The 27,854-nt window shown below is 35.9% G+C and overlaps 2 protein-coding genes across 2 annotated transcripts in view; one reads left to right on the top strand and one right to left on the bottom strand.

Annotated features, from left to right (window-relative positions):
- The window catches only part of LOC128989151 (uncharacterized), a 108,742-nt gene extending 81,578 nt beyond the window's left edge, over positions 1–27,164 (bottom strand). Inside the window, exon 1 of the mRNA XM_054411020.1 lies at positions 26,957–27,164. Coding sequence (XP_054266995.1) covers positions 26,957–27,164 — 208 coding nt within the window. The remainder of the gene's footprint in view (positions 1–26,956) is intronic.
- LOC128988982 (60S ribosome subunit biogenesis protein NIP7 homolog) lies at positions 8,914–19,491 on the top strand. Its single transcript, XM_054410818.1, has 4 exons — positions 8,914–9,171; positions 15,127–15,352; positions 16,764–16,904; positions 19,351–19,491. Exons 1-4 carry the CDS (start codon positions 9,116–9,118, stop codon positions 19,468–19,470), a joined length of 543 nt encoding a protein of 180 aa, XP_054266793.1. The 5' UTR covers positions 8,914–9,115; the 3' UTR covers positions 19,471–19,491.
- Positions 27,165–27,854: the final 690 nt, after the last annotated feature.

The raw sequence follows: 27,854 nt of genomic DNA, 5'->3' as shown, positions 1-27,854 counted from the left end.
TAAGTGTAACAGGAACTTTTTAAATGATTCTACCTCTCTCAGTGATAAAGGAAGCTTATTATACAGTTTGAGACCCATATAAAAAGTACTCTTTTCATAAGCAGCAGATTTATGTGTGGGGTACTGCAACACAGAGCTCATGGGCCTAAAGCTGTATTGGGGAGTTACTTCTTTTTTCTTCATAAATAGAAAAATGTTTTTTGACAAAGATTAAAGTGTTGAATATATACAAAGAGGGCACAGGTAAAATCTTCATTCTTTTAAACAAATTTCTACAAGATGTTCTTGGATTAACTTGTGCAATAACTCTTATAATTCTCTTTTGTATTTTAAATATTTTTTTACTGTCAGTGGCATTTCCCCAGAACTCAATACCATAGCCAATGTTAGAGTCCACATATGCAAAGTATACCATTATCTGAGTTTTTCATCTATTAATTTTGAAAGCACTAAAGTAACGTGAAATGCTGCATTAAGCTTAGATTCCAATTGATTTATATGATCAGACCATGTTAGAGTTGAGTCTAATTTTATTCCTAAAAGGTTGCAAGATTGAATTTTACTTAATGTGTCTTCTAACGGGTTATAGTCAATCTGTCTACTTTTTATGCTATTAGAATGGAAGTTCACACAGTATGTTTTATTTCTGTTAAGTTTAAGATTATTGACCAGAAACCATTCAATCATAAGATCAAGATCATTTTTAATTTCAATTTTTAAAATATCAGGGTTTTTATTTTTTAATACTGCAGTAGTATCATCAGCATACATTACCAATTTTGACTTAAGATTTTGTTTCAAGAGGTCATCAACATAAATAAGAAACAACAACGGACCCATTATTGAACCCTGGGGAACACCTTCAGTGACATTTTTGAAGCCTTAATAGTTAAGAGTAATTCAGTTGAACTTTTTGTTTTCTACCCAACAAGTACGACTCCACCAAATCATAAGCTTTTTGTCTAATTCCATAAAACTGAAGTTTGTGCATTAAAATATTGTGATTGACACAGTCAAATGCCCTTGACAAATCACAGAAAATGCCAATGGCATACTGTGATCCATCAACGGCACTTGCTATGTAATTCAAGACCTCAAAGAGAGCATCTGAAGTGTTACAGCCCCTTTTAAATCCAAACTGATTACTACAAGGAATGTTGATGGTTTCAAGATATGATACTAGTCTACTAGTCTATTACAGATTAATTTTTCATAAACCTTGGAGAAAACTGGCAATAAGGATATTGGTCTGAAATTCTCAAGCTGTGTTTTATCTCCTTTTTTGTAGATTGGACGAACAATACTATATTTAAGTAAATCTGGAAATATGCCTTTATTAATAGAAATGTTGATGATGTATGACAAAGGTTCAACAATGCTGTTTTTACAACTTTTTAAAATAAAAGAGGGAATGCCATTCCGAGGATCTGGAATTTTTCAATTCACTAATTATGGACCTAATCTCACTTGAGGTAGTTAATTTAAAACAATCTAAGAAGTCAGTACAATTTGTACCAGCATTAGTTAAATATTTATTCACTTTATCCATATTTCCCATTAGATTAAGCTGTTCACTGGTGTGCAAGAAAAAATCATTTAAAAGGTCTGCAATTACTTTTGGGTCTTTTATTATTTTATTTGATTTCTGGATTCCGTTTAAATTAAAATTAAAATCCTGCTTCCTGTTACCAGTTTCGTCCTTGACAATTGACCAAGCAACTGTAGTTTTGTTCTCTGCACAACTAATTCTTTTACTATTAAACTTCATTTTAACAGAACAAATACGGTAAAAATATACAATTTTTATAAAAATTAAAACTAAAATGCAAAAATCCCACAGCAAACAAAACAAAAAAAAACCATGCACAAAACTACTGTCAAAACAAAACAATCTGTTACTTACGTACATAGGAAAAACTCTCTCAAAGTATCCTTGGGAATGTCAAAGAAATCGCTGGTCTTATAAAGTATGTGGGAAAGCCAATAAAAGTGCCCGGAGATTGTTTTTGAATTTTCTGTTGGTTTGGTTCCAAGCTGTACAAGAAATGTGGTTAAGAAGCCTTATGCTAAACTGACTGGAATTTCTTTTTGTTTTACTTAACATAACATAAGGTTCATCAATATTTTTCTTTGTTCTGGTATTTTACATATGATAATAACCCCTACAATTTTTTATTTTTTTTACTTTATTTAATTTACAATCTGTTCAAGTTGAACAATAAGCAAATGATATAAATATAGTAATACAAAAATAACTTGAAGAACATGAGCTAGTGATTGACCACCGTCAACACTAGCAAACAAAGAGAATTTTGATAACACTTAGCCGAATCTGAATGGTAGGTCCAATATTGTATGTCGCTTCAGTCTGTAAATGGTGTTGTGATTGTCCAATAAATTAAGTGCAAGATGATTTGAATGATTTTCCAATTTTATAATGTATTTTTCACTATATTTTGTAATTTCTTCTTTTACTGTTCGAATTTGAAGATCATTGTGAAGTGTTCTGTTGGTAACAAACCAAGGAGCGTTGACAATTTTACGTAATAATTTTGATTGGTAACGTTGAATAATTTCAATGTTTGAGGTACTTGCTGATCCCCAAAGCTGAATACCATAAGTCCAAATTGGTTTTAAAACTGTTTTGTACAGTAACAATTTATTTTGTGTACTGAGTTTTGATTTAGATCCAAGAAGCCAATTAAGTTTAGTTGTTTTTAAATTTAGATGTTGCCTTTTAGTCCAGATATGTGCCTTCCAATTAAGCTTTGCATCTAAGTGCATGCCCAAGTATTTTATTTCCGTTACTTGAGGGAGGTGAATATTGTTCATGGATACTGGAGGACATGTAGCCTGATTTAAGGTAAAAGTAATGTGTGCTGATTTATTTTCATTAATTTTGAACCTCCATGTTTTAAACCAATGAGAAATTTCATCCAAGTTTAGTTGTAAATTTGCTGTAGCTTGACCCCTACAAATAAGTGACTGGAGATCATTTTTTACATGCACAACTGAAACAAAAACATACAAACTACAAACAGTCATGATTTCCTCATTTACAAAGAGATGTCTGAAAGGGGCATCATACTCAGCGTTTGCTAGGATTCTTACAGCTCTTTTTTATTGGCAGTACATCATTAATTTCAGCAGACCCACCCCAGAGTCTGAGCCCATACAAAAGAACTCCTTGAAAAAAAGCTACATAGGCTTTTTTAAAACAGTTTTTATTTATACAACTTTTTAGACCTCTCAAGAAGAAGATAACTCTGGAAAGTTTACTGTAAACCAAGGTTATATGAGGGCTCCAAGTCAGTTTTGTATCAATGCAAATACCCAAGAGCTTAACAGAGGTCACATGCTGAACATCTGCTAGATAACTCTAAATTTAAACACAGAATTCTGACTGTAAATTTTAAATCTCGGTTTTTGTGTCTACTTTAGTTCTTGTCCTGTAACACTGACCGCTACATGAGAAGATCGTTTTATTTGGCTAAATGAAGGCGTAAACATTAAAATAATAATAAACAAATTGTAAACAAAACATGTCCTCTATAATCTACATTGCACCGTACAGAAATAAAACTACAATTTGGGCTTAAGCTGTTCCATAAGTATGACAAATCTACTATAAATATGTTTTGATCATAGATCAAACATTAAGCCCCTTAGAAGATTTGTCATTCTTGTTGAAAAGCTGAAGGCAATTTTATTGATATTCTATGCCGACTGTAGAGGTTGTGTTTTTTTACAATATGTTTCTGATTGTTATTTCAGTTATTTAAAACCTAATTTGACCAAATAAAACTATCTAATCATAAAAAATAACTGGTCTCCTAGTTATCTAACCAAACCGTAAAGCACAAATCTTAAAATTACCCTAATATAATAGAAACAATATTTCGTTTACACTAGCGATAAGTGTTGACATACATGAACTAGACACGAAAAACAAGCTTCAAAATCAACAATGGGATGAGAAGTCTACTTATGTTGCATAGTCTACGGTTTTATCTATGAAAAAGTATTTTTACACCGGTATTACACAATATTACAAAATAAATATTATACAATAGTTATCATGCATAGCATAAATAAGCAACACGAGCAACATCAAGCTTATGATAATATATTTCAGCTTACGTAATTAAAGTAAAACAGCAGATACAAAAAGTTATTCTATTATTCAACAAAAAACCATTTCATATATAGGCTACATCTATTACATATGTCGTCGAGGAGTAGAAAAAAATTGAAATACTTTTGGTTTTGCTACGTTGGCTGCACTTAACGCAACTTCTTATTGCCGAGTAGCGGCTGCTAGTCCATACGTACGACGGCGCTGAAGGGCCACCAACTGATTAAAAAAAATATTTTCTTCATATCTGAGAAAAAACTTAGAATTCTAAGATTAAAGTCAGAGCCCGGGAAGTAGGCTTCCTCTCTGAGAAAAAAGTCAGAATTCTGAGTTTAAAGTCAGAAATTACAACTAGATCTAGTGGGCGTTCCCCTCTGAGATTTAAGTCAGATTTTAACTCTTTGCTCTCTGTCTACCCGTCCCTTTAGCGATAGGCTAGTCTTGAGTTTGAGTTGAGTATTGACTGAGTGAATGAGTAGAATAAGTTATAGTCTATTCAAACTCAGTCTTTACAACCATGGACACATATGCCATAATGGCTCTAACTTAACATATGCATCTAAATGCCAAAGATACTTTGGACCTTTGTTCTTGTATTTTCGTCGACGTAAACGTTTGCGGGTCCTGAGGTCAAATCCTACAGGGTCAAGTGCTTTAAGAATCGAACTAACTGTGTTTTGTTTTACTACAAAGCCATTTTGGATACATTTCAAATGCATCCATCTGTATCCATGTAGGCCTAACTGGTCTGAGTAGTTAAGCTCATTCCTAATGAAATGTTTCACCTCTTCAATTGAAGACTAATTAATCCTCCTAAACAAAACCTAAACCTTTTTAAAATACAGTACGTTTCAACTGTCTAATACTCAACACAGATGTGTTATATTTACAAGCAAAGTAAAGCTATATTTCTGCCTGAGCCAAGCCTAATCTAAAATAATCACAAAAATGGCTTCTCTTTCATTAGTGTCCATTTCGGTGCTCAATTCGCCGTTTTGTTAGGCAGTAGAAGAACGTCCAATTCAAGGAACGCCCACAAGTTAAATTCTGACTTTAATCTCAGAATTCTAACTTTTTTCACAGAGAGGAACGCCCACAAGCTAAATTCTGACTTTAATCTCAGAATTCTAACTTTTTTCATAAGGAACGCCCACTTTTTAAATTCTGACTTTAATCTCAGAATTCTGACTTTTTTCTCAGAGAGGAAGCCGACTTCCCGCGCTCTGACTTTAATCTCAGAATTCTAAGTTTTTTCTCAGAGATGAAGTCAAATATTTTTTTATAGTTGGTGGCCCTTCAGCGCCGTCGTACATACGATAATTTGAGGACCATTGCACGATAATTTTTCTGTCTACTCAGGATCGATCAGCTGTCCCATCCGCTATGACGTAATTCCCGCGCGTTATAAGCTATGCCACGTTTTTAAAATTATAAGCTATAGAACAAACGAGATATTATAAGCTGCAGCACATTTGAGCTATACCATTATAAGTTATGCCACATTTTAAGAAAACCGTTATAAGCTATGCCACATTTCTACGATTATAAGCTATGGAACAATTTAAATTTTCCATTATAAGCTATGCCACATTTTCAAGATTATAAGCTATGCAACATATTCGCAATTATAAGCTATGACATTATAAGCTATGGCATCGTACCGGCACCGAAGCTAGCGCTGGGAAGTGAGGGGAGTATGGAGGTCATTGTAGCAGATTACAGGGATCTGTTGCGCACGACCAAAGTGCTCCTACGCACTGACAGGCGTCTGGCCAAGGTCGAAGCCTCTAAAGTGTTTGTTCAGATCGAGCGGCAAAATCCTGGCGTCACGACTAAAGACTGGCGAGTCATTGGTGGGAAGAGGGAGGATGATCATCAGATTCTTGTTCTTGCTATTGAACATGAAATGAATGCCTAGGTTCTGAAAGATCGTGGCTGGATTATATACCTGGGTACGGTGAAAAATACAGCTCAGAGTCATCTATGGTGCTCCTTCTGATGACCCAGGTCCTTCAAGCGAACCTACAACACAGTAAGGCTGCTACAGCCGTGTTCTGTCTGAGCACGGTCAAGCAGTCCTTAGATTTTGCCTTGATTCAGCAACCCTGGGTCAATAACTTTAGAATTGCAGGGATGGGTAATATTAAGGGTAATGTCATTTCCGCGTCTGTACCACACCCTAGAACTTGCATTTGGGTTAAAGAGGGACTTAAATTAAATCCAGTTCTAGAGCTTTGTTCGAGGGATGCAACAGTAATTAAGACTGTATGTGCTAAATCACAGCCACCTCTAATACAAGGCCGCGACGTTCGAACTGGCACCCCCGCACTCACCCGCCACCTGCGTCCGGCACTCGTGCTAGGCTATAAACATCAATGAGAGTATTGCTGCTCTGTATGAAGAATGAAGTATTTAAATTACATATTTTATTGGATTTAGGGTATAGTAAAATAGACAAATTAAAATCAAGGTTTTTATTCTGTAAAAATTGCAACATACCACAATATGTCTAAAACTAAAAATACAAACGAAATGTTTTTGGTCGCATATATCGTATTGACCTCTGTTTTTTTTGTGGTGGCACTTTGACGCATCTGACCAAAACACCGAGGTGGCGGTTTGACGTGGTGGCGCCTTGACAGCGACCCGTTGTTAGTACAGTTCAGTCGATCACCCTATCTCCATCTTGTTCCTCGGCTTCACGATTACCTTCACCTCACAATAGTAGTTGTCAAGACTGGTAGTAACAATAAGACACGTTGTGTTGAGTTTATCATGTAGTATTTATTGAGTAAATAGTTTCCATAGGGTAACACCCTAGGAAACTCTTAGGTCTTTTTTCTCTCACCCCCACTCAATACGCTACTCCCCCGTATCCAGGCTTTGGACTCGTCCACTAGACATATTGTCCCGTAGAGTGCTGCCTCTAGCGGCCGAGTTTTGAATTAAGTTGCATTGTAGAGCGCGCTTTCAGCCATTCATGTAGTTAAGCGGTATTTTGATTTTTGATTCTAGTAAATAAGAAAAATTAGGTCCTACTCGTTACAACAATTATAATTATTATTAACATTGTATATTACCATTAAATATCTCAAATTTGATGTGATGGGCTTGGGGTCAACATTGTGCACTTTTTCCTGACACGAATTCCTATCAACCATATACATTTTGCCATATAACTTCGTAATTTAAGGGACTGCCTCAATCATACTTATACTGATTATTGTACACGCTTTATATTACCATTATAATAGCTCGAAGTTGATGTGATGGGCTTAGGGTAAAGATTGTGCACTTTTTCCTGACGCGAATTCCTATCAACCATACATATACATTTTGCCGTATAACTTCGTATTTTAGGGGACTGCCTCAATCATACTCATACTTATTATTCTACAAGCTGTATATTACCATTGAATACCTCAAATAAATCTGATGTGATGGGCTTAGGGTCAACATTGTGCACTTTTCCTGACGCGAATTCCTATCAACCATATATACATTTTATATATAACTTCGTAATTTAGGGGACTGCCTCAATGCTCAATCATATTCATACTGATTATTCCACACATTGTATGTTACCAATAGCTCAAATTTGATGTGATGGGCTTAGGGTCAACATTGTGCACTTTTTACTGACACGAATTCCTATCAACCATATAGATTTGGCCTTATACCTTCGTAATTTACAGGACTGCCTCAATCATAATCATACTGATTATTGTACATGTACAAGCTTTATATTACCATTATAGTTGCTCAAAGTTGATGTGATGGGCTTAGGGTCAACATTGTGCACTTTTTCCTGACGCGAATTCCTATCAACCATATATAGATGTTGCCATATAACTTCGTAATTTAGGGGACTGCCTCAATCATACTCATACTGATTATTGTACACGCTTTATATTACCATTATAATTTCTCAAAGTTGATGTGATGGACTTAGGAAAAAGATTGTGCACTTTTTCCTGATGCGAGTCCCTATCATGCAACTTTGCCATATAACATCGTAATTTAGGGGACTGCCTCAATCATACTCATACTGATTATTCTAAACATTGTATATTACCATTAGAATACCTCAAATTTGATGTGATGGGCTTAGGGTATAGATTGTGCACTTTTTCCTGACGCGAAATCCTATCAACCTTATAGATTTTGCCATATAACTTCGTATTTTAGTTGCCTGCCTCAATCATACTCATACTGATTATTGTACACGCTTTACTTTACCATTATAATAGCTCAAATTTGATGTGATGGGCTTAGGAAAAAGATTGTGCACTTTTTTCTGACGCAAATTCCTATCAACCATATAGATTTTGTCTTATAGCTTCGTAATTTACGGGACTGCCTCAATCATATTTATACTGAGTATTCTACACATTGTATATTATGCTATTACCATTAGAATAGCTCAAAGTTGATGTGATGGGCTTAGGAAAAAGATTATGCACTTTTTATGTTAGGAGTTTTAATTGATCGCGTTTTGTCTTATATTATATATATATAAATACGTATAATGTACAATACGGCCTCAAATATGCCTTTTAAAATACGTCAATTAATATAATTAATATAAATTTAAAAACATCATTTCGCACCGTATTGTCATTGAATTGCTTTTCCGACATCCGTGCAAAACCACTGAGCTCAGTGTGCAAAACACGTTAGTGGTGGCCGCAGGCGTACCAACCCCAAGGCGTTACCAACCCATCTATTACAATCCGAAAAAGCGCTGATGAAAAGTGCCGCTACGGTCTCCGACATGCGATGCCATGTGTTCGCCTCGCCGTTTGTTTTTGTTTTGTTTTGTTTGTGATTTTTGATTCCGGTTGATAATTGAGGTTAGGATTGCCAATGCCAAACATAAAGAAAGTTAGGAACCAATTTTATATTAAACTATTTTTGTTGATCTGAGATAACTTATTTTATGTCAATTATTTTGTGAATTATTATCAAAGTTGCGCCATAATGAGACAGCTATCCGATGAAAGGACAAGGGCAGTTTTCGAGAAGCTATCAAAATAGTAAGAATCCTTTTAATAAGTAAAATGTTATTTTTAAGGCTAATTTTATTCATTTCAAATATCGGGTACAGTTTCTTAGCTGGGCTATGCTAATATTGATTGAGACTATCGTTTCGATTAGTAAACCTTCATGAGATTTTTTCACCATCAGCAAGTTTGGTTGGCTAGGTTAGGTTATGATAGTTTAATTTTACAATAGATTTATATTGATATCGATTATTAATCAATATTTTCAATTCAATAGTTTCAATCAATATTAGCGTAGCCCAGTTAAGAAACTGTACCCCAAATATCCAGCAAGGGTAGCCCTAACCTTTTCCCTAGAGTGATATTATTTGTCGAAATAATAACCTGCATATGGTTAGGCCTCTATGCCCTTGAACTAGTTAGCCTAACTTGGTTAACCTCAGTAGGCCTCGGAATTGTATGAATTAGCTACGGTATGAAATAATTATTGTGGGTTGCTGTACCACTTTTAGTGGGCAACTCCACTTTAGCCTAAAAGTTGAACTAGGCCTATCTTGTGTGAATTCATTAACCCTTCAAGTGTCCATAGTAATAGTATTAATGTCCGCCCATTTATTGCGCAATTGCAGGGTTTTATTTAAATGTATCTTAGAAACTTAAAACAATGTAAAGTATACTGTTTTATATATAACTAGGCCTAGCTGTAACCCGCGGGCTTTGCCCCGTTTAACTTCTTAATTTTCAAGATGATCTCGTTCGCATGGCTCAATCATGTCCTGGTTGAAGTTCGTTCGCTACGCTCACTCACATTTAGGTTGGAGCTCGTTCGCTGCGCTCACTTGCCTTCAGGTTAGCTCGTTCGCTACGCTAACTCGCCTCCAGGTTGAAGTTCGTTCGCTACGCTCACTCACCTTTTGGTTGCAAATTAGCTGTTGTCATAAATGTAAAAGAAATAATAGTGCTGCACCCTGTTGGTAATCCTTGTAACTATTGAACATCATAGAACAGAACCAACTTGTTTAATTGAAACAGCTGTTAAGATTCATTAAGGTAATTCCATTTCTCATAAGGTTAACATGGGAAACTCCAGAGCCACTGGGGCGGAGCCGATTGGACGGATCATGAAATTGATGGTGTATAAACCTATTCCATGAAATTCTACACGTATGTACCAAGTTTCGTGGCAATCGGTTCAGCGGTGTCTGAGTTTATCACTGCCAAACAAATATATATATATATATATATACAAACATCCTCTTTTATACTTATAGATTTTGTTTGGGAAATTATGGGCTTCAATGTAATACTTAAACTTAGGCCTATAAAAAACATTACAAAAACAAAATTCAAAAATCTTTGTGAGGTTAACATTTCTAGAAAATTATAAAATAAATGAAAAATGGTTAATTATTCCGACGTAGTGACTACTCGCAAAAGTGAAATTTTTTTCCATAATGATCTAAGTTTCACGCTGAATCCTAAAATTACATTCTTATTTTTCGGAAAATACCCAAAATTACCGAAAAAAGGGAAAGACGGGGAAAAAATTTTTTACTCAAAATAAGTACGTCATGTGAGTACTCAAAATATGCGGAATCGATGAATTTGGATCCGATGAAAAACACCAGAGATAGGACGAAAAAACTAAATAATCGGTTAGGTTAGGATATGTTTGATTAGGTTAGGTTTGGTTAGGTTAGGATAGGCTTGGTTAGGTTAGGCTTGGTTAGGTTAGGTTAGGTTATTTTAGGTAAGGATAGGTTAGGTTTTGGTTAGGTTGGATTAGAATAGGGTTAACCCTAACCTTACCAAACCTATCCTAACCTAACCAAAACCTAACCTAACCAAAACCTAACCTAACCAATTCCAACCTAACCTAACTCAACCTAGCCCAACCTAACCTATTCTAACCAAACCTATCCTAACCTAAAATAACCTAACCAAACCTAACCTAACCCAACCTAACCTTTTGATAGGTTAGGGTTAACCCTATTCTAATCCAACCTAACCTAACCTAACCAAACCTATCCTAACCTAAAATAACCTAACCAAACCTAACCTAACCTTATCTAATCTAATCAAACCTATCCTAACCTAAAATAACCTAACCTAACCAAACCTAACCTAACTTAATCAAACCTATTCTAACCTAACCAAGCCTAACCTACCGGTAACCGATTATTCAGTTTTTTCGTCCTATCTCCGGTGGTTTTCATCGGATCCAAAAAATCTTGCATATTCTTAATCTAGCCTACACAAAATTCCGCATATTTTGAGTACCCACATGACGTATTTTGAGTAAAAAAATTTTATCCCCGTTTTTCTCTTTTTTCGGCAATTTCCGGTATTTTTCGAAAAATAAAAATGTCATTTTTGGATTCAGCGTGAAATTTAGGTCATTATGGAAAAAAAATTCACTTTTGTGAGTAGTCACTACGTCGGAATAATCACCAAAAAATTTATGTTTGAGCTCAATAAATGTTTATAATTTATAGGGTAGAGTGGGGGAATTGGGACCCGGGGGTAATTGGGAGCTATTTTTTTAAATTTTTAAATTTTGTATTAAGTTATTTATTTTTTAAACAAAATTGTCATCACAAATTATTGGATAATTGTAATCTTGTGTTTGATGTATAAATACCCCCGCCGCAGCAAACCTGCACACTAAGCAAATTTCCATTAGCCTGATAAGATTTCACATTAAAATGCCTCCTTAAAAATATCATATTTATTCCCTATTTAAATAGAATTAGTTTAACGAGTACTTAGGTTTGCTGCAACAGGGAAGGTAAAAAGGTGGTTTTTTATGTTAATAGTTTAGTAAGAAACGAATGTATTTTCCAAATTCGATCAAAATATGTTCATAAACAAGTAAACTACAACAGTTGACTTATTCTCCATAAGAATAACATAGGGATTTTAAATTTACTTTTTTGGAATTTTCTCTGTAACCATTAGGTGCACAATAACGCTTCAATATACTAAATTATTTGTTTTTTTAAGCTCTACAAAATGGTTTGGAAATAAATGGTAAAATTTTTTTGTTTTTAGTGTCAAAAATGGGAAAAACCTATTTTTACCCCATAAAACCCCCCATAAACCCCCGTTCCCATAGTCCGATCATGCTGGTTCGCGAACTCGTTCGAATAAATGTAGGTTTACACGTTTGTACCAAATTTCATCAAAATCGGATCATTTTTGCTTGATTAATCGTGCTGACGGACACAGGTATATGATTTGAACTGATGGTGTTTTTGGCCTCTAGGGACCTCAAAACGAAAAAATAAATCGGCCCGGGTCCAGGTCTTACCATGAGTACTACGGTAATAGCTTATTCCCTATATGGGAAATTAGCTAAAAAAAACTTTAGCGTGGCAGTATTTTGAGTTATTTTTTATATATTATATGAATTAATAATCATACCAAAATGTATTTTTTTACAGATTAAAGGTTTAAGCAATAGTTTGTTAGGGCTTTAAAATTTTTTTAAAAATTAAAAATTAATTTTAGGGTCCCAATTACCCCGGTGTGGGGAAATAGGACCCATATTTTTTGCCACACATATAATTAATATTAATATTATAATTAATCCCACATATAGTTAATCAATAATTATATGTGGCTGCAGTGGTGATTATCATGTATTATGTGTAAAAACAGAATTTTGAAGTAGGTCCCAATTACCCCAGCATGGAGTAATTGGGAACCAGTTTCATCGCGTGGTTACATCAGGTTGGAATCACAGATGTACAGAAAAGTAAAAAATTTATTTTACAACCACTTGATAAGAAACTAGGGCCTAAAAGAGTGAGCTAAGCCCATAATTGGCCTATGTTAACTTATATTTGGACTGATAACTACCATTTATTAGAAATTCTTTCGGCTGAAAAAGCGAAATCCCGGAAAGTTTGTATATGACCAGAAAAAAAGTTTGACATAAAATATAGGCTACTTGTAGTTTTTTTTTTTTTTTTTTTTTTTTTTTTTATTTAACTATACATGTCTTTAACAGTTTTATTTTCTGGCTGTTATCTGCTCTGGTTAATTTTTCCTATTTTATTAAGAAAAAAGTGTAATGTTTTAGAAAAAATAGTTTGAACTGTTTAGCCTACGTCAAAAACACACATAGCCTACATTAGTCCTAAAAAAAAATTTTTTTCAATAAAAGTATGTTGCATTTTGTTTATTATGTTTTCATTTTTAGAACCCTATTACCCCCATAAATTAATATTAGGTGCTTATGGGTTTATAAGCATAGCCATGTGGGGTAATTGGGTTCCAAATTATTTTTTTTTTCATAGTAAAATTTATTTAAAAAATAAAAAACATGTTACAAGACAAATTACAGTTGGAAACCTTAATTATGTTAGAAGACAAATTACAGTTGGAAACCTTGTGCATGCTCATATTTTGATTTTTTCTGACAATAAACATATAATTGAAAAAAATAAAAACATGGGTCTCAATTCCCCGACTCTAAACTTAGTCTACAAATAGGCCTAATTTAAAATAGCCAATTTGTTCAAAATTTTATAAGGATTACAAAAATATAATAATAGGCCTATAAGGAAGTACATTTGCAAATAAATAAGTTATGGGTGAAAAACAGATTTCGTACATTTAGCGGTAGCTAAGAATGCATAGCCTAACTATAGCTACGAATCTGGCCTATAAATTTATATCAATATCACTACCTACTTCTTCAGGATCATCAACCAGCCCTTCAAAATCACTTAAATCTTCTTATAATGCACCACGTATATCACTACTTTTTATTTTTAACACTAAAACAATGATAAACGTAATAAAACACATCAGTCATCGGTGCGAGGTTAACCAAGTTGTTTACAAATACGCACGTCATCTGTCTGCTACAATATTTTCGGAACTAAAATGAAAAGCGTCTAGAAACAGACATCAGGAGAAAGCTTAGAATCTGCCGAAAACAACTATACCAATCTCGATCCAGTTCAATCTGATTCAGTCAGTCCCAGAGCCTTCGCCGTAAACGATGTTTGTGTGTCGCAAAAGCAACGCATAACACCACGGCGGGTGTGTTAAGTGCGTCGATTACGCGACGCTTAACACTGGGAGGGTTAAATGCTTACAGGTTCTTTAAGGTCTATAGAGAATATGTATACCAAATCAGTACACTTCTATCATTTTAGTGTTGTGATTGACTCTGAAATGTGCAATATGGGCCTTTGCACACTAGGCCACCATGGCAGCGCCACCACTAGACATTAAGTTATATGTACAACAGCACACTACCGCTTTAATGGCTTGGTCGTACTCCTGTAAGCGCTGCCAGAATTCTGTGGCGACACCAGTTATGTAGGCCTACGTTTGTTTTGTTTTCCCCAGAGTACCTAACTTGTAATCATAGCAAAACTTAAGGTGGAACATTTTATCTTAGAAGTGCAAACCAGGTCCAGCGTTGAGTAGTATTGAAGTTTACTCGGAGATGCCTAATGCGAAAAGGTTGGTTTGAATCAGTAAAATTATTAATAGATAAAGAGAATTCCAAGGAGGAAAGGGTACCAACAGTTGTCAGTTGTCTATTATTTAAGATGGACACACCACTATGTAGGTATGTCCCAAATATGAGTGTAGGATGAGTATGGCACGATCTTGTGACACCACCGTCCCAGTCATTCTTGCCTACAGTAAAACTTATCCGGGGTTGTTTCTGAGATCCACATAAGTTTATGAGTAAAAAACTCCTCTTGAGCTTTGATTATGTAAAACGGGAGTATCCAGTATTTTTCTCCTGATTTCCCCCCTTTTCTACTAGAATTAAAACATAAAAGCCAACCCACAAGCTTCTTCCACATCCATCAAGATCAATAGAAAACAATAAACAATATGTCTATTTAAACTGACCTTGGGCCCTACATCCACAGATACTTAGGCCTACAATAGGTTTTACGCTTTATCATAACTTAATGATTTAATTGTCCTTAATCATAACTTTTGGATTTCTTACAGTATTGGAGCAAATGTGAAAATCTTAATCGATCGGCCAGATGGAGCTTACTGTTTTAGGGAGAGGAAAGATAGAGTGTACTACCTTTCAGAAAAATTGGCATCCTTGGCTAGCAATGTTGGCCCCGATAATCTCTTGAGTGCTGGTACTTGTTTTGGAAAGTTCACAAAATCTAACAAGTTTATGTTACACATAACAGCATTAAGCTACCTTGCCCCATACGCACAGGTAAGTTTAGGTTAATTAGGTTTTAGTAGTTGATAATCATAGAACAATTAAGTTAGATATAGAACAGCGTCTTGTTTCCAGATTCACATAATTTGAATGTAGGCTTGGTAGCCATTATTTACCATTGGGACATCAAGGACCGTAAGGATTTTTCCTTACAACTGGTTTGTTAGTAAAGAGAGACTAGGGTTAAAATTGTTTCCCTTCGACAATATAAGAAAATGTCAATTGTGTAGAAAAGGCACAAAAATATAAACCAGTTTGTGGAAAAGATTTAATTAAAGCTAACGACTATTCCTGACAGGGAACTGTTTCCTGACAGGGATCTGTTTCTTGGCAAGTATGATGAGTTACGGATGAGTTTCCACTCAAAGTTTCAGCAACATCTCTCAACTCTTCATGGTTTAAAAAATGTGGCTATCCTAACATTAGATTTTACAATTGACATTAAATCAAGGGGTATAAGTTGCTGTATCAAGTTCATCCTTGCTCTACATACCTACCTTCCATTGTTTGTCTCAATTAGTTACTAACTAGGTAATCTTTGTCGCAGTTTCAATTATTTGTTTACAACAGCACCCTACTTACTTACAATGTAATAATTGTATTTTATGTTATCTTTATAGTATTTTATTGTTTACTAGAGGATCCATGCTACTCCGCAGTGTTAAAATGAATATCATAGACCTATCCGAGAAATAATCAAATTTATGATTTTTGATTGAATCATGAATCTTGAGCCTGATTCAAATGATCAATAGCTCAAATTAAAGCCTATAATATACTGATTATTTTGAGTCTAAACATACAAAAAAAAACATAAACAACACTGGAGCTATTGATTTTTAATCGAAGAAAACCCTATAAAAATAATTTTCTGTTCATTTAAAACTCATTTTACAATCAAACAGCTGTTCTTCAACAGTGAGCGTTAGAACCGCAACGTAGTAAACAAATCAGATAATAAATCATGAAAGTAGTTTTTATAGGAAGCAAATTGGTACATTTTTCAATATGCCCCCATTTTGTTTCTACTAAGGTTAGGGAGTTTAAATTTTTCCAGAATATTTTTAGAACCTACTTTGTAAACTGTGTAAAGTTTAAAAAAGCTCAGTCTATGAATGGGCACGTAATATAAAATCAAACGTTTAAACCCCTTCGTGGGACACCCTATGTTGTGTGGGAATATATTCTTAAACTTTCATAAACTCTCCTGCCGTCAACAAACCCGTCCCTCCTTCACTGAAATCCAAGACGCTACCCACTAAGCCGGTAACCTAAATATAGATTTTAGATTTACTTGAGTTTTGAAAAGGCATGTCAACATTTTTACAACCCTAACCGATTGTGATAACTCTGTTGGGAAAAATATTATTATCTTTCTTAGACTACATGAACACTTATTTTTCAGCACAAAATCTGGGTGAAACCGTCTGCAGAACAGCAGTTCTTGTATGGTAACAGTGTGACCAAGGCAGGCTTGGGGCGCATAACTGAGAACACACAGAGATATGATGGTGTTATTGTGTATTCAATGAGTGACATTCCTCTGGTAAGATTGACTCTTAATTATATACCTGTATCCTAGTAATTTTTAATAGCGGTATCACTATCAAATTTTTCTAGTACAAGGTTCAACTATAACAAACTCCAGAAAATGTTTGGTCCCTAGGGAGTACAAGTCAACTGTTTGGTAACTCAGTTGTAAATTTTGATTGTAGGCAATCGCATGTATTTAAAGTATGTACCGATTGTTTTAATTGGTTGTAGCTTATTGTTGCCTTCTTGTCAATAGTTTGACATAAGTATCAATAGTAAAATCTCTTACAGTAGACTCCCTCTTATCCGGACTCCTCGGGACCGAGGCCAGTCCGGATAATGGGTTTTCCAGTTAAACCGACGTCCCCAAAAACTAGTTAAAGCAGACTGTTTACTGTGATATTTGACTTAAATTTAGGAGAGCATTGTATTTAGACACCTGATCACTGGTCTCAAATCTTTCCCACGAGAACAGTCGTTTCAGTACCGCCCACTTCCTGCCGATCTAGTCCGGTTAAACCAATGTGAAAATTGTCCGGTTGAAGAGATGTCATTTTCGCCAAGTGTAGTCCGGTTAAACCAATCTCCGGATAAGAGGGAGTCTACTGTATATTAATACGTGAGGGCTGTTTTTTGTGAACACTACTCCTCCCTTATTTGTGGACCAATTTCAACATTTAAGGTGTCAAAAGATTCGGCCCAATTCGTAGTTTTGCATTAAGGTTTTAGAATTTTTAAGTTCCTACCCTTAAAGGTGCAAGGCCCTTACAAAGGTCGGGTTTTCACCATAAGAATTACATTGAAGAAATTTAAAAACAAAAAAAAAAGCTGTATATAACAAGAAACTCATCAGCCCCTTGGGAGTAAATATTAATGTTGGTAATATTCAGGAGGTTATAGACCAATCCAAACAGTTAATCAGTTTTGTTGAAAGAACCGAAAATTTCTTTGAGTTTAAAGAAGAAATATTGAAAACAGGAGGAGGTTAAGAGGAAATCTTATACGAATGAGAAGAGTAGAAGAGAGGCCTGGTTTAACAGTAAGGAATCCAGATACACAATCACTTGGAGGGATGAATAATTTTTACCAGTTCTGCTATGCAACTTATTTTGCAAGTAAAAAAATCATGAAGAAAATACAAATCATGTTATTGCAGTGGTAAATAAAACCTGCCTAATGTCAGATCAAATGAATACATGCAAGAAATGTTTACTGGTAACAGCTATAAGTTGGGAAACATTCATATAAAACACTATAAAATAAGGCCCGCTTCAAAAATATTATAAAATATTTTTACAATAAGTGTTCATTATTTCAACCCGTTATTACAATAGAACCTCTTTAATCCGAACTAATTGGGACCAGGGGTAGTTCGGACTATTGAATAGTTCGGATTACAGAACATATTGTTGTTTTTATATAACAATAGCTAAAACATGGCAAAAATTGATCAAAATTATTTTGGGAAAAGTGAAAATGTTTTATAAAGTAAAATACAGTGTTTATTTAATACAGTAGTAAACATGGTGAATAAACAGTACTGTAGATTAAATACAGTATACAATAAAGAACTGCTGTACTGTGTATAAAGTACAGCAATGAGGGGTTCGGATTAGTGGACGTTCGGATTACGGGGGTTCGGATTAAAGAGGTTCTACTGTAATAGAGTGAGTATTTCAATTAGTCACATAAGCTTTGAGTCTTTTAAACTTATTGAAATCAAAAATTATAACTGTTATTACTGCAGTTTTAAATAACGCCTGTATAATAACGGTACTTGAAAATTGCTCGATTTTGGCCACTCATAGAAGATGACTGTTATTTTTTTAATAACCCCTGTATAATACCGGTACTTGACCATTGCTCGATTTTGAGCAACAGACACACAAGTATAATTGAATCCCTTACTAAACAGCTGCTGGTTTGCATTAGCAAAATTTAAAACAAGTTGGTGGTAGTTTTGAGAGTTTTATGTTAATTTTACATTAAAAGTATTTCCGTTTTAACTTAGTTTACCTTAATAATAGTGCAATTTTACAAAGAAATATAGTTCATCACATGGGCAAAAAGTATCTTTCCAACCCTCGCTCATAATCCGACCTTGTCTTCGCCTCGAACGTCAAACTTGAGCTCAGGTCAAAAAGCATACTATTTAATACAGTTAGTGCTTCAAAGCTTCAAACCCCATACTTGAACGTGGGAAGTGGTTTTTACACATTTCCCTGAACACTTTCCTGTCCTGCAACATATAATTATAACATGTGCTATGTTAAATGTCATATTTGTCAATAAACTAAAAACTGCGGAACACAAAAAATCTGAATTGCCCTTATTTTCTTAGTTGCAATTTCAGCAACATTACAATTGTGCCCACCATTGTGGAATTAAGAATTTAGGGCTGGCCTATCCATTCATTAGCATTTAGTATTTTTAAATTGAGTAACATTTATTTTTTGCAGGGTTTTGGAATAGCAGGGAAGAGCACGACAGACTGTAAACATGCTGATCCGATGGCAATAGTCTGCATCCACCAAGCTGACATCGGTGAATACATCAGAAAGGAAGATACGTTAACATAAATAAATCTTGCTCTCAAATTTTGTGTGTACTGTGTTTTTGTTAATCCAAACTTTTGTGTGTCGGTTTGATTCATCAAGAACTGCAGTATTATATAAACACACCAGGCGGAGGTGTAATTGCGTAAATTTTCCAGAGTGGAAATGCTCACCATCGTCTCAGAAAAAACAAAGGTTGCCTATTAAAATACTAAATATGATTTTGGTAAAAGCAAGTTCCCTCACGTTACCACTCCACTACACCACTGATCCCAAGAGAATTTGATGTTTTGATAAGAGAGTTACAAACATGCTGCTTGCTGCTTCATCAAACATTTGGAAATACAATTTATTAATAGGTGAACATTTAGGTGAAATGGTAGAACATTATGGATACGGTAGATGTGTAAGACTATTTTTATAGTATAACATCTACTCATATGCCAACCCCGTACGAAGGACGGGTATTCTGCTAGTCCTACTAATATTATAAATGAGAAAGTTTGAATGTATGTATGTTTGTGACAAGTAAACGCAAAAAACACTGGTCGGATTGGGCTGAAATTTGGTATGATGATAGCTCACATTCCCGATTAACATATAGAGCATTCTTATCTCAAAAGTCCTATCGGGCTCCGCCCCAGTGGCTCTGGAGTTTCCCATGTTAACCTTATGAGTAATCATATTTAAAAGGAATAAAATAATTTTTCCTACAGTCACCCGACAAAGTTGGCTTCCTTGTACTGTTTATAGTACAGAAAGCTGCTAATTGCTGCATATTTATACTTTGCCGTACGGTTTATACTTTGCCGTACCGTTTATACTTTGCCGCACATCAGGATTCCAACGAAACAACACAAAACAGCGTGGTTCTATTATGCACGTAATCCGTGTACGCTTGGAAATAGGTTGGCAACACTTAAAGATAATAATACTATTTGAGCAGCTGATTGACTATTATAACTTCGATTTAACCTGTCATTTCGTGTTTATAGTTTCAGTATTTCTGAACTTCCTGGACTTTTCTTTTAAACGTTTTTAAAACATTCCTACGATCTTAATACACAAAAAAAATACATTTAAAGCATTTTTTTAGGCGCGGAAACCACTTCAAATTACAAAAACATACGGGACTATATTCTCAAAACGCGGAGCACATTTCTTGCCGAGGAAAAATAGCGGAGTGATACGGACCGCGGGTACTACTTTCTCTAAGGGCACCATTTGTGGTGCCAGCTGAATCTAAAAACGTGTTGTATAGTGTTTGAAAGACTAATTATTTATATGATTTATAGTGACTGTAGGAAAAATATAATGTGTAACACGAGTGAAAAAGGCCTTTGATGCACTCGAGATCATTCCGCACGAGCCGATTGCTCTCGTGTGCAGCAAAGTGCCACTTTCACCACTAGTTACACAAATAACTATTTCCAGCTGTTTCAACTACACAAGTTGGTTCTATGATATTGAATAGCATTAAAAAGTTACAAGGTTTACTAACAGGGTGCATTACTATTATTTTTTTACATTTATGACAACACTAGCAGAGTACCTGTCCATCGTACGGGGTTGGAATATAAGTATAAAATGCTTATTGCAGTTATACTCAAGCTTTGCGTTTGCAATAAGGGAGGACACAGTTTGACAAAATTTGTTTTTTTTTAATTTACAGTATTCTATAGTATTACATATCTACCATAGCCATAATGTTCTACCACTTCACCCAAACAATAGAGAAAAATAAAATTATCAACAATTCGCAAAATAGGCCTATAACAAATTATTCATGAAATGAAAAACATAAACATAACCGTAAAGGGAGCGTTTCAAACTCCAAATTTCACAAACTCCAACGCTTAAAATATTAAATGAACAGAGCGTTTCATAATGTCCAAATTTCATAAGCTCCAAAACTATAACATTCAAATAATCACTGTTTCACAATGTCCAAATTTCAAAAACTCCAACGATGATTTCACAAAGTCCAACGTTAATATATTAAATAGATAGAGCGTTTCATAATCTCCAAATTTCATGATCTCGAAATCTATAACATTCAAATAATCACGTTTCAAAATGTCCAAATTTCACAAACTCCAACGTTTAAATACCAAATAAACAGAGCGGTTCATAATCTCCAAATTTCATAAGCTCGATACAACGGTATAAAGTCTGGCACGGTCAGATAGCACGTCCGCCGGCGCTGATTATACGTGCATTTTAATGATTGAAGAACACTTAGCTGTGTGACTAAAATATGGGTTGTTAACACATAATGTGCAAATTAAATTACATTTTCCTACAGTCACCCGACAAAGTTGGCTTCCTTGTACTGTTTATAGTACAGAAAGCTGCTAATTGCTGCATATTTATACTTTGCCGTACGGTTTATACTTTGCCGCACATCAGGATTCCAACGAAACAACACAAAACAGCGTGGTTCCATTATGCACGTAATCCGTGTACGCTTGGAAATAGGTTGGCAACACTTAAAGATAATTATACTATGAGCAGCTGATTGACTATTATAACTACGATTTAACCTCTCATTTCGTATTTATAGTTTCGGTATTTCTGAACTTTCTGGACTTTTCTTTTAAACGTTTTTAAAACCTTCCTACGATCTTAATAAACAAGAAAATACCTTTTAAGCATTTTTTTTAGGCGCGGAAACCACTTCAAATTACAAAAACATACGGAACTATATTATCAAATCAAAACGCGGAGCACATGTCTTGCCGACATGGCAGACATCCCTATTCCAGAAGACGCCTCATTAGCTCTCTACGCCGACGACACTGCTATCCTGTGCCAACATTCCGACATCCACGAGGCCACGTATTCCCTGCAATACTCTGTGGATCTTCTCATTGATTGGTTCTACAAGTGGAAATTTCGCCTAAATTCAACTAAATGTGAGACAAAAATATTTTCCTTGAAAAAACATACATTGCCACATGAAATTCAAATATATGGTAACTTTCTACCTTGGAACCCTGATGACCAGGCCATAAAATATCTTGGAGTATGGCTGGACAAAAAACTTAATTGGAACTACCACGTTAATCAAAAACTGTCCCAAGGTTATGCACGCCTTGCAAAGCTTTTCCCTTTAATCAATAGGAAATCTACTCTGAAGCCAGCTTGTACAGTTCTAATCTACAAATCAATAATTCGGCCCTTGATTACATATGCATCTCCTATCTGGGGATTAGCTATATCAAAAAACAAACTCTTCAAAATTCAAGTGATTCAAAACAAAATTCTAAGAATAGCGGTGAATGCTCCCTGGTTTGTTAGAAACAGGCATATACATGAAGAACTAGGAGTGGAGTCTATCTCGGCCTTTATTGAAAAAACCACCTCAAAATTTCTAAAATCTTTAAACGATGTTCCTGGTGCATTAACTTTTCATCTTGGTGAAGCAACTGAGAACAGGAGGCTACGTCGAAGGCTCCCTCAAGATCTATTGGATGAATGAAGCCTAAAGACGATTAAATTATTCTCTAAATTAATTATGTTACAGGGTGTACCAGGTTTGGGCGAACCCACGATGTTATTATAGTTAATTTCTTTTTAATTTTGTTAACACTTCTGTGTATAATGTCTACATTGAACCAGAAATAAATGCTGTAAAAAAAAAAAAAATGTCTTGCCGAGGAAAAATAGCGGAGTGATATGGACCGCGGGTACTACTTTCTCTAGGGCACCATTTGTGTTGCCAGCTGAACCTAAAAACGTGTTGCATAGTGTTTGAAAGACTAATTATTTATATGCTTTATATTGACTGTAGGAAAAATATAATGTGTAACACGAGTGAAAAAGGCCTTTGCTGCACTGGAGATCATTCCACACTCGCCTGCGGCTCGTGCGTAAACATTGCTCTCGTGTGCAGCAAAGTGCCACTTTCACCACTAGTTACACAAATAACTATTTCATATTTTTAACACCTTTAATTCAAACTTTCAGCTGAGTTTCTAAACTGTTCCATCTCTCAATTATAAAGCCATTACAAATATCGCAAGAGATTTTTTTTACCGATGTCAAATTTTAAAACTTATAAATATGTTTTATAAGTATATTTTCTCGTAGCTGTAGAAATTTCATGATGGTTACATCAGTAGTATTTGTGTGTAAAATAAAAATAGCCCGTTCTTAGAAAAGTGCCGAAACCCTTGTACTTTATTCATTCTACCCACTAAAAGGATGAGTTAAAACAACATAAAAAGGTACAAACTAACATACATAAACGCAGAAATACATAAAAAAAACACACACACAAACTTTCACATTTATAATATTAGTTAGGAAGTACGACGATTATATTAACGATTATCCATGTTGTAATATATACTAAACTAATAACTTCATTGATAGTGTAAATCAAATAAGGAAAATGGAAATTCAATTAGTCTGCAGGTTTGCTGCAGGAGAGGTATTAATACCAATACTTTACACTCTTAACAAAGCAACTACAGACCAAAACAATGATGTTTCGTGACGCGCCGCTACAACACTAGAACGTGTAGCGCCTACATACCGAACCACGGCAACCTCTGCACTCTGCAGCGACTTCTGGCAGAGACCATTGGAGATTATGAACCGCTCTGTTTATTTAATATATTAACATTGGACTTTGTGAAATAACCGTTGGAGTTTGTGAAACTTGGACATTGTGAAACGGTGCTTATTTGAGAGTTATAGTTTTGGAGTTTATGAAATTTGGAACTTATGAAACGCACTGTTTATTTAATATTTTAGACATTGGAGTTTGTGAAATATGGACATTATGAACCTCACCCACTGTAAACAATCCTACTTTGACAGTTCTCATTGCGAATCACAGGTTTTTGTTGCTGCTTAGTTCAAATTAGTGGGGTTGTATAGTTGCATATAGTGGGAGAATATTTCAGTTCTGGCGGGGAGTAGATACAAAACATGGCTAAAAAAAATATACTGCACTCAAGGCACCATAGGGGGTTGGTAACATTGATAGCGGAAATACTTTGCATATTGCCCCCATTAGGTGGGACTCAATGTAGCCTATTTACAAATTCCCGGTTCTCAAGTCCCCCCTAAATTATAATTGAGCATATACTTACTTACTTGAAATACTTATCTTCTACATCGTTGACCGACATGTCGGATAGATTGTGTCATATTACTACTATTTACATATGAACACTATAAAAACCATTAAAAATATCTACATATACTTTCGTGGCGGACGTGTCACGTTACAAAAAGTGGTTCGCTTTCCAACTCATGCGAGGCGTACAATGGCCTATTCAGCAGTCCATCACGAATCGCACTCTTAAAGTCTGGCAGGTCCATGTCACGCACTCGCTTAGGCAAGGTGTTGAAGACCCTAACTGCCGAACGCGGGTAACTCCTCATTGTCTGTGCAAGTCGGCAACGAGGCATGTCAAGGTCTGCCAAAGAGTCCCACCTTGTCTTTGAGAAGTACAAGGATGTCGAGGATATACTGGCTGAATACAGTAGTGAGCACCCTATGCCGGATGAATATAGGGCGGCAGTGCTGCTTGTAGCCAGCAGATGACAATATCCTCATGGCTTTCTTCTGGAGCAGTAGGATGTCATGGGCTGCTGTAGAATGGCCCCATAGGACAAGGCCGTACGACACATGGCTGTGGAAGAGGGCGTGATAGACCATCAGCAGAGAGGGTTGACTTAAAGTAGGGCGAAGTCTTCTCAGTAGGTAAGTAACTCTAGATAACTTAGTCTGACACATACCTTGTCTATGTGATGCCTCCAATTTAACCTGGGGTCGAGCCAGAAGCCCAGGAGTTTTACAGCCTCATCTTCCACAGCAGGTTTGAGGGTACACAGGATGGTCTGTGTCTTGTCCTCATTCACCTTGAGCCTATTGGCGGCAAACCAGCTCTTCGCTTCTTCCAGTAGAACAGTAGCCTCTCCACCGATATCCTCTAGGTCTTTCCCTCTTGAGAACAGAGTAGTATCATCAGCAAACAGCAGAGTACGGTTGTTAAGTGAGAGGTCATTGATCATGATAGTGAAGAGCACCGAGGTATGCTGCCAACGCTGGAAGAGGCACCTCTCAGAGTGAGATACTGTTTGCGGTCACTCAGGTATTCAGTCAGTGAGCCAAGGACTGCGCCACCCACCCCATACCTACTCAGTTTAGCAAGAAGGATTTTGTGATTTACAACATCGAATGCCTTGCTCAAGTCACACAAACTTAGCAGGACAGACTCACCCTCCTCAAAAGCACTGGAAATAACGTCAACAAGGCTTAAAAGTGCAGAAGTGTGCGACGATATTTTCTGCACTGGAAAAATAAATATTAAAAGTGCAGTGCAGTCGCAACCGTTTGCCGGGGATAGCTCAGCCTACAATGGCCGGGTAAAGTTCCAGGGTCTGCGATCAGGTCAGGGAAACCACTAGGCCACTATAATCCAATACACAACTCTAATGCCCAAGCTAAGAATCAAACAGTTCACTCAATAATCGTACCACATAATAATATACAAGTACACTATAGGTAGGGTGGCTACACCACTAGTAGCTGGTCTCAATAAATACCAAGCCAAACAAGCAAAACTAAATGGCACTTGCACTATTAAAATATTGAGCTACTTAGTAGCAGATAAATAAATTTTAACTACGTTCCAAACACTAGATAAATATATTATCTGATAGCCGGTACTCCGCTATCCAAGCTACCAAGATAACGTGTTGGACTACTAAACAAGCTGTTCAGGTTAAATTAAAATAATCAAATGAATAACCAATAACAACCCTACTACTGCTACTGCTACTACCAACTTTATGTTACTTAGCTGGGCTTCTGTTAATAGGCTAATAAAACTAGCTACTAGCCTGCTGGCCTCGTGCTTCCAACTACGCACGCTAAATCGTGCAGCCTAGGTTTGTCGGGCCTCAGAGTTATTAGTAATATAACTAACTCTAGGTACAACGCAAAATAATATCTACTACAGTCAATTAAATTATATTATTTGCGCTCTAGCACCTGCCCAGAACCGTCAGGAATATACTTTAATATTATTCCTGACTAATAAATCCTAACTACCGTCAGGCTTCGACCAGCACGGTTACAACTCTAACTCTCGCAATAAAATCAGATATTAATATATTCAAACTAATAATATCAGCTTTTAACCAAAATCAAAGAACGTCGTCCACTCACCAGCAGTGGGTCTTAACACCCAACTTAACACCAACTGTCACACCTCGTACACTCTGTACCTCCAACGTACGCCAGCCGTCTCCACAGGCACAGGACACCAACACTATCCTCACTCTACGAGATCCACCACTAGAATGTCCGTCCTAGGCTATCCTAAGAAACTAGGATATCCCAGGCTTATCGGAACTGATAAGCCGGGTCAAAGGGCGCTCGCTAGCTTCGCCGCCGCCGCTTGCTGATGCCAGCAATAGGTGCGCGGCCAAATAGCAAATATTTACCCCCCTAAGAAAAATAACTCGTTACAAGTGGTCGAGTGTTTACCTCTGAATCTGTGTTGGGCTTCCCTCAGAATGGCATTACCTTCCAAGTAGGCTATTAGTTGTTTTTTCATAATGGTCTCTATCACCTTGGAGAAAGATGGGAGGATAGATATCGGTCTCAGGAGTGAAGGGTCCCCTTTCTTGTATATGGGTATCGTCCGGGCTATTTTTAAATTATCAGGAAACATACCCTTATAAGCTCCCGCCATCATGAATTAGTGCAACAGCTGTTTCGGTAGGCCAGGGCTGCAACATTGCCATCGCCCGAAATGTATAGGAATTATCATTTAATTTAATCACATGTCTTCAGTTCGTTCTACACATTTTCTCAGTTACATTTCATTCATATATTTCCCTTTCGGAAATTAAAACTCCAGATTCCATTCACTCAGCAGTATTAGCAACCATTTCACCGACAGTTCTTAGTGTTTGGAAGGATATTTATAGGTAGTTAGTTAAATTAGTATAATCAAAGCTGTCTAGGCAAAATGTCTGTCCTGGGTAAAACATCTCCGTCCCTCTGGTCCCCAGCAATCTTTCTAGAACTATTGGTAGCAGCATAGTAGTACAGGTAAAATAATACAAAAACACTCCATATAAACAACAAAATTTGTACATTCATGAAATTTTACCTGTGAGTTACTAATAATATGAGAAATGAAGATCCGATGAGTCCCCAAAATTTTGGGCGTCCTAAGGCCCTTTTTGGGGCCCTTTTTGTTCCGAAGGGCCCTCGTTCCTGAATGATTTTGTGTTTACGTTTAAGGTCGAGTGAGGTGTGGTTTTCGATGGTTTTAGTTATTTTAAATCGATTGGGACTAGTTTTAAGTGTATTAAACCACTCCCTACAGGGTGTTTCGAAATATAAATACTATTTACGAGATTTAAAGATTTATTCA

This window comes from Macrosteles quadrilineatus, unplaced genomic scaffold (assembly GCF_028750875.1).
Source record: "Macrosteles quadrilineatus isolate MER2022 unplaced genomic scaffold, UCM_ALF_1.0 Scaffold_3__2_contigs__length_128488019, whole genome shotgun sequence".
Taxonomy (NCBI): domain Eukaryota; kingdom Metazoa; phylum Arthropoda; class Insecta; order Hemiptera; family Cicadellidae; genus Macrosteles; species Macrosteles quadrilineatus.
Note: the sequence above shows the minus strand (reverse complement) of the source record. Positions and strands in the feature narration are given on the sequence as shown.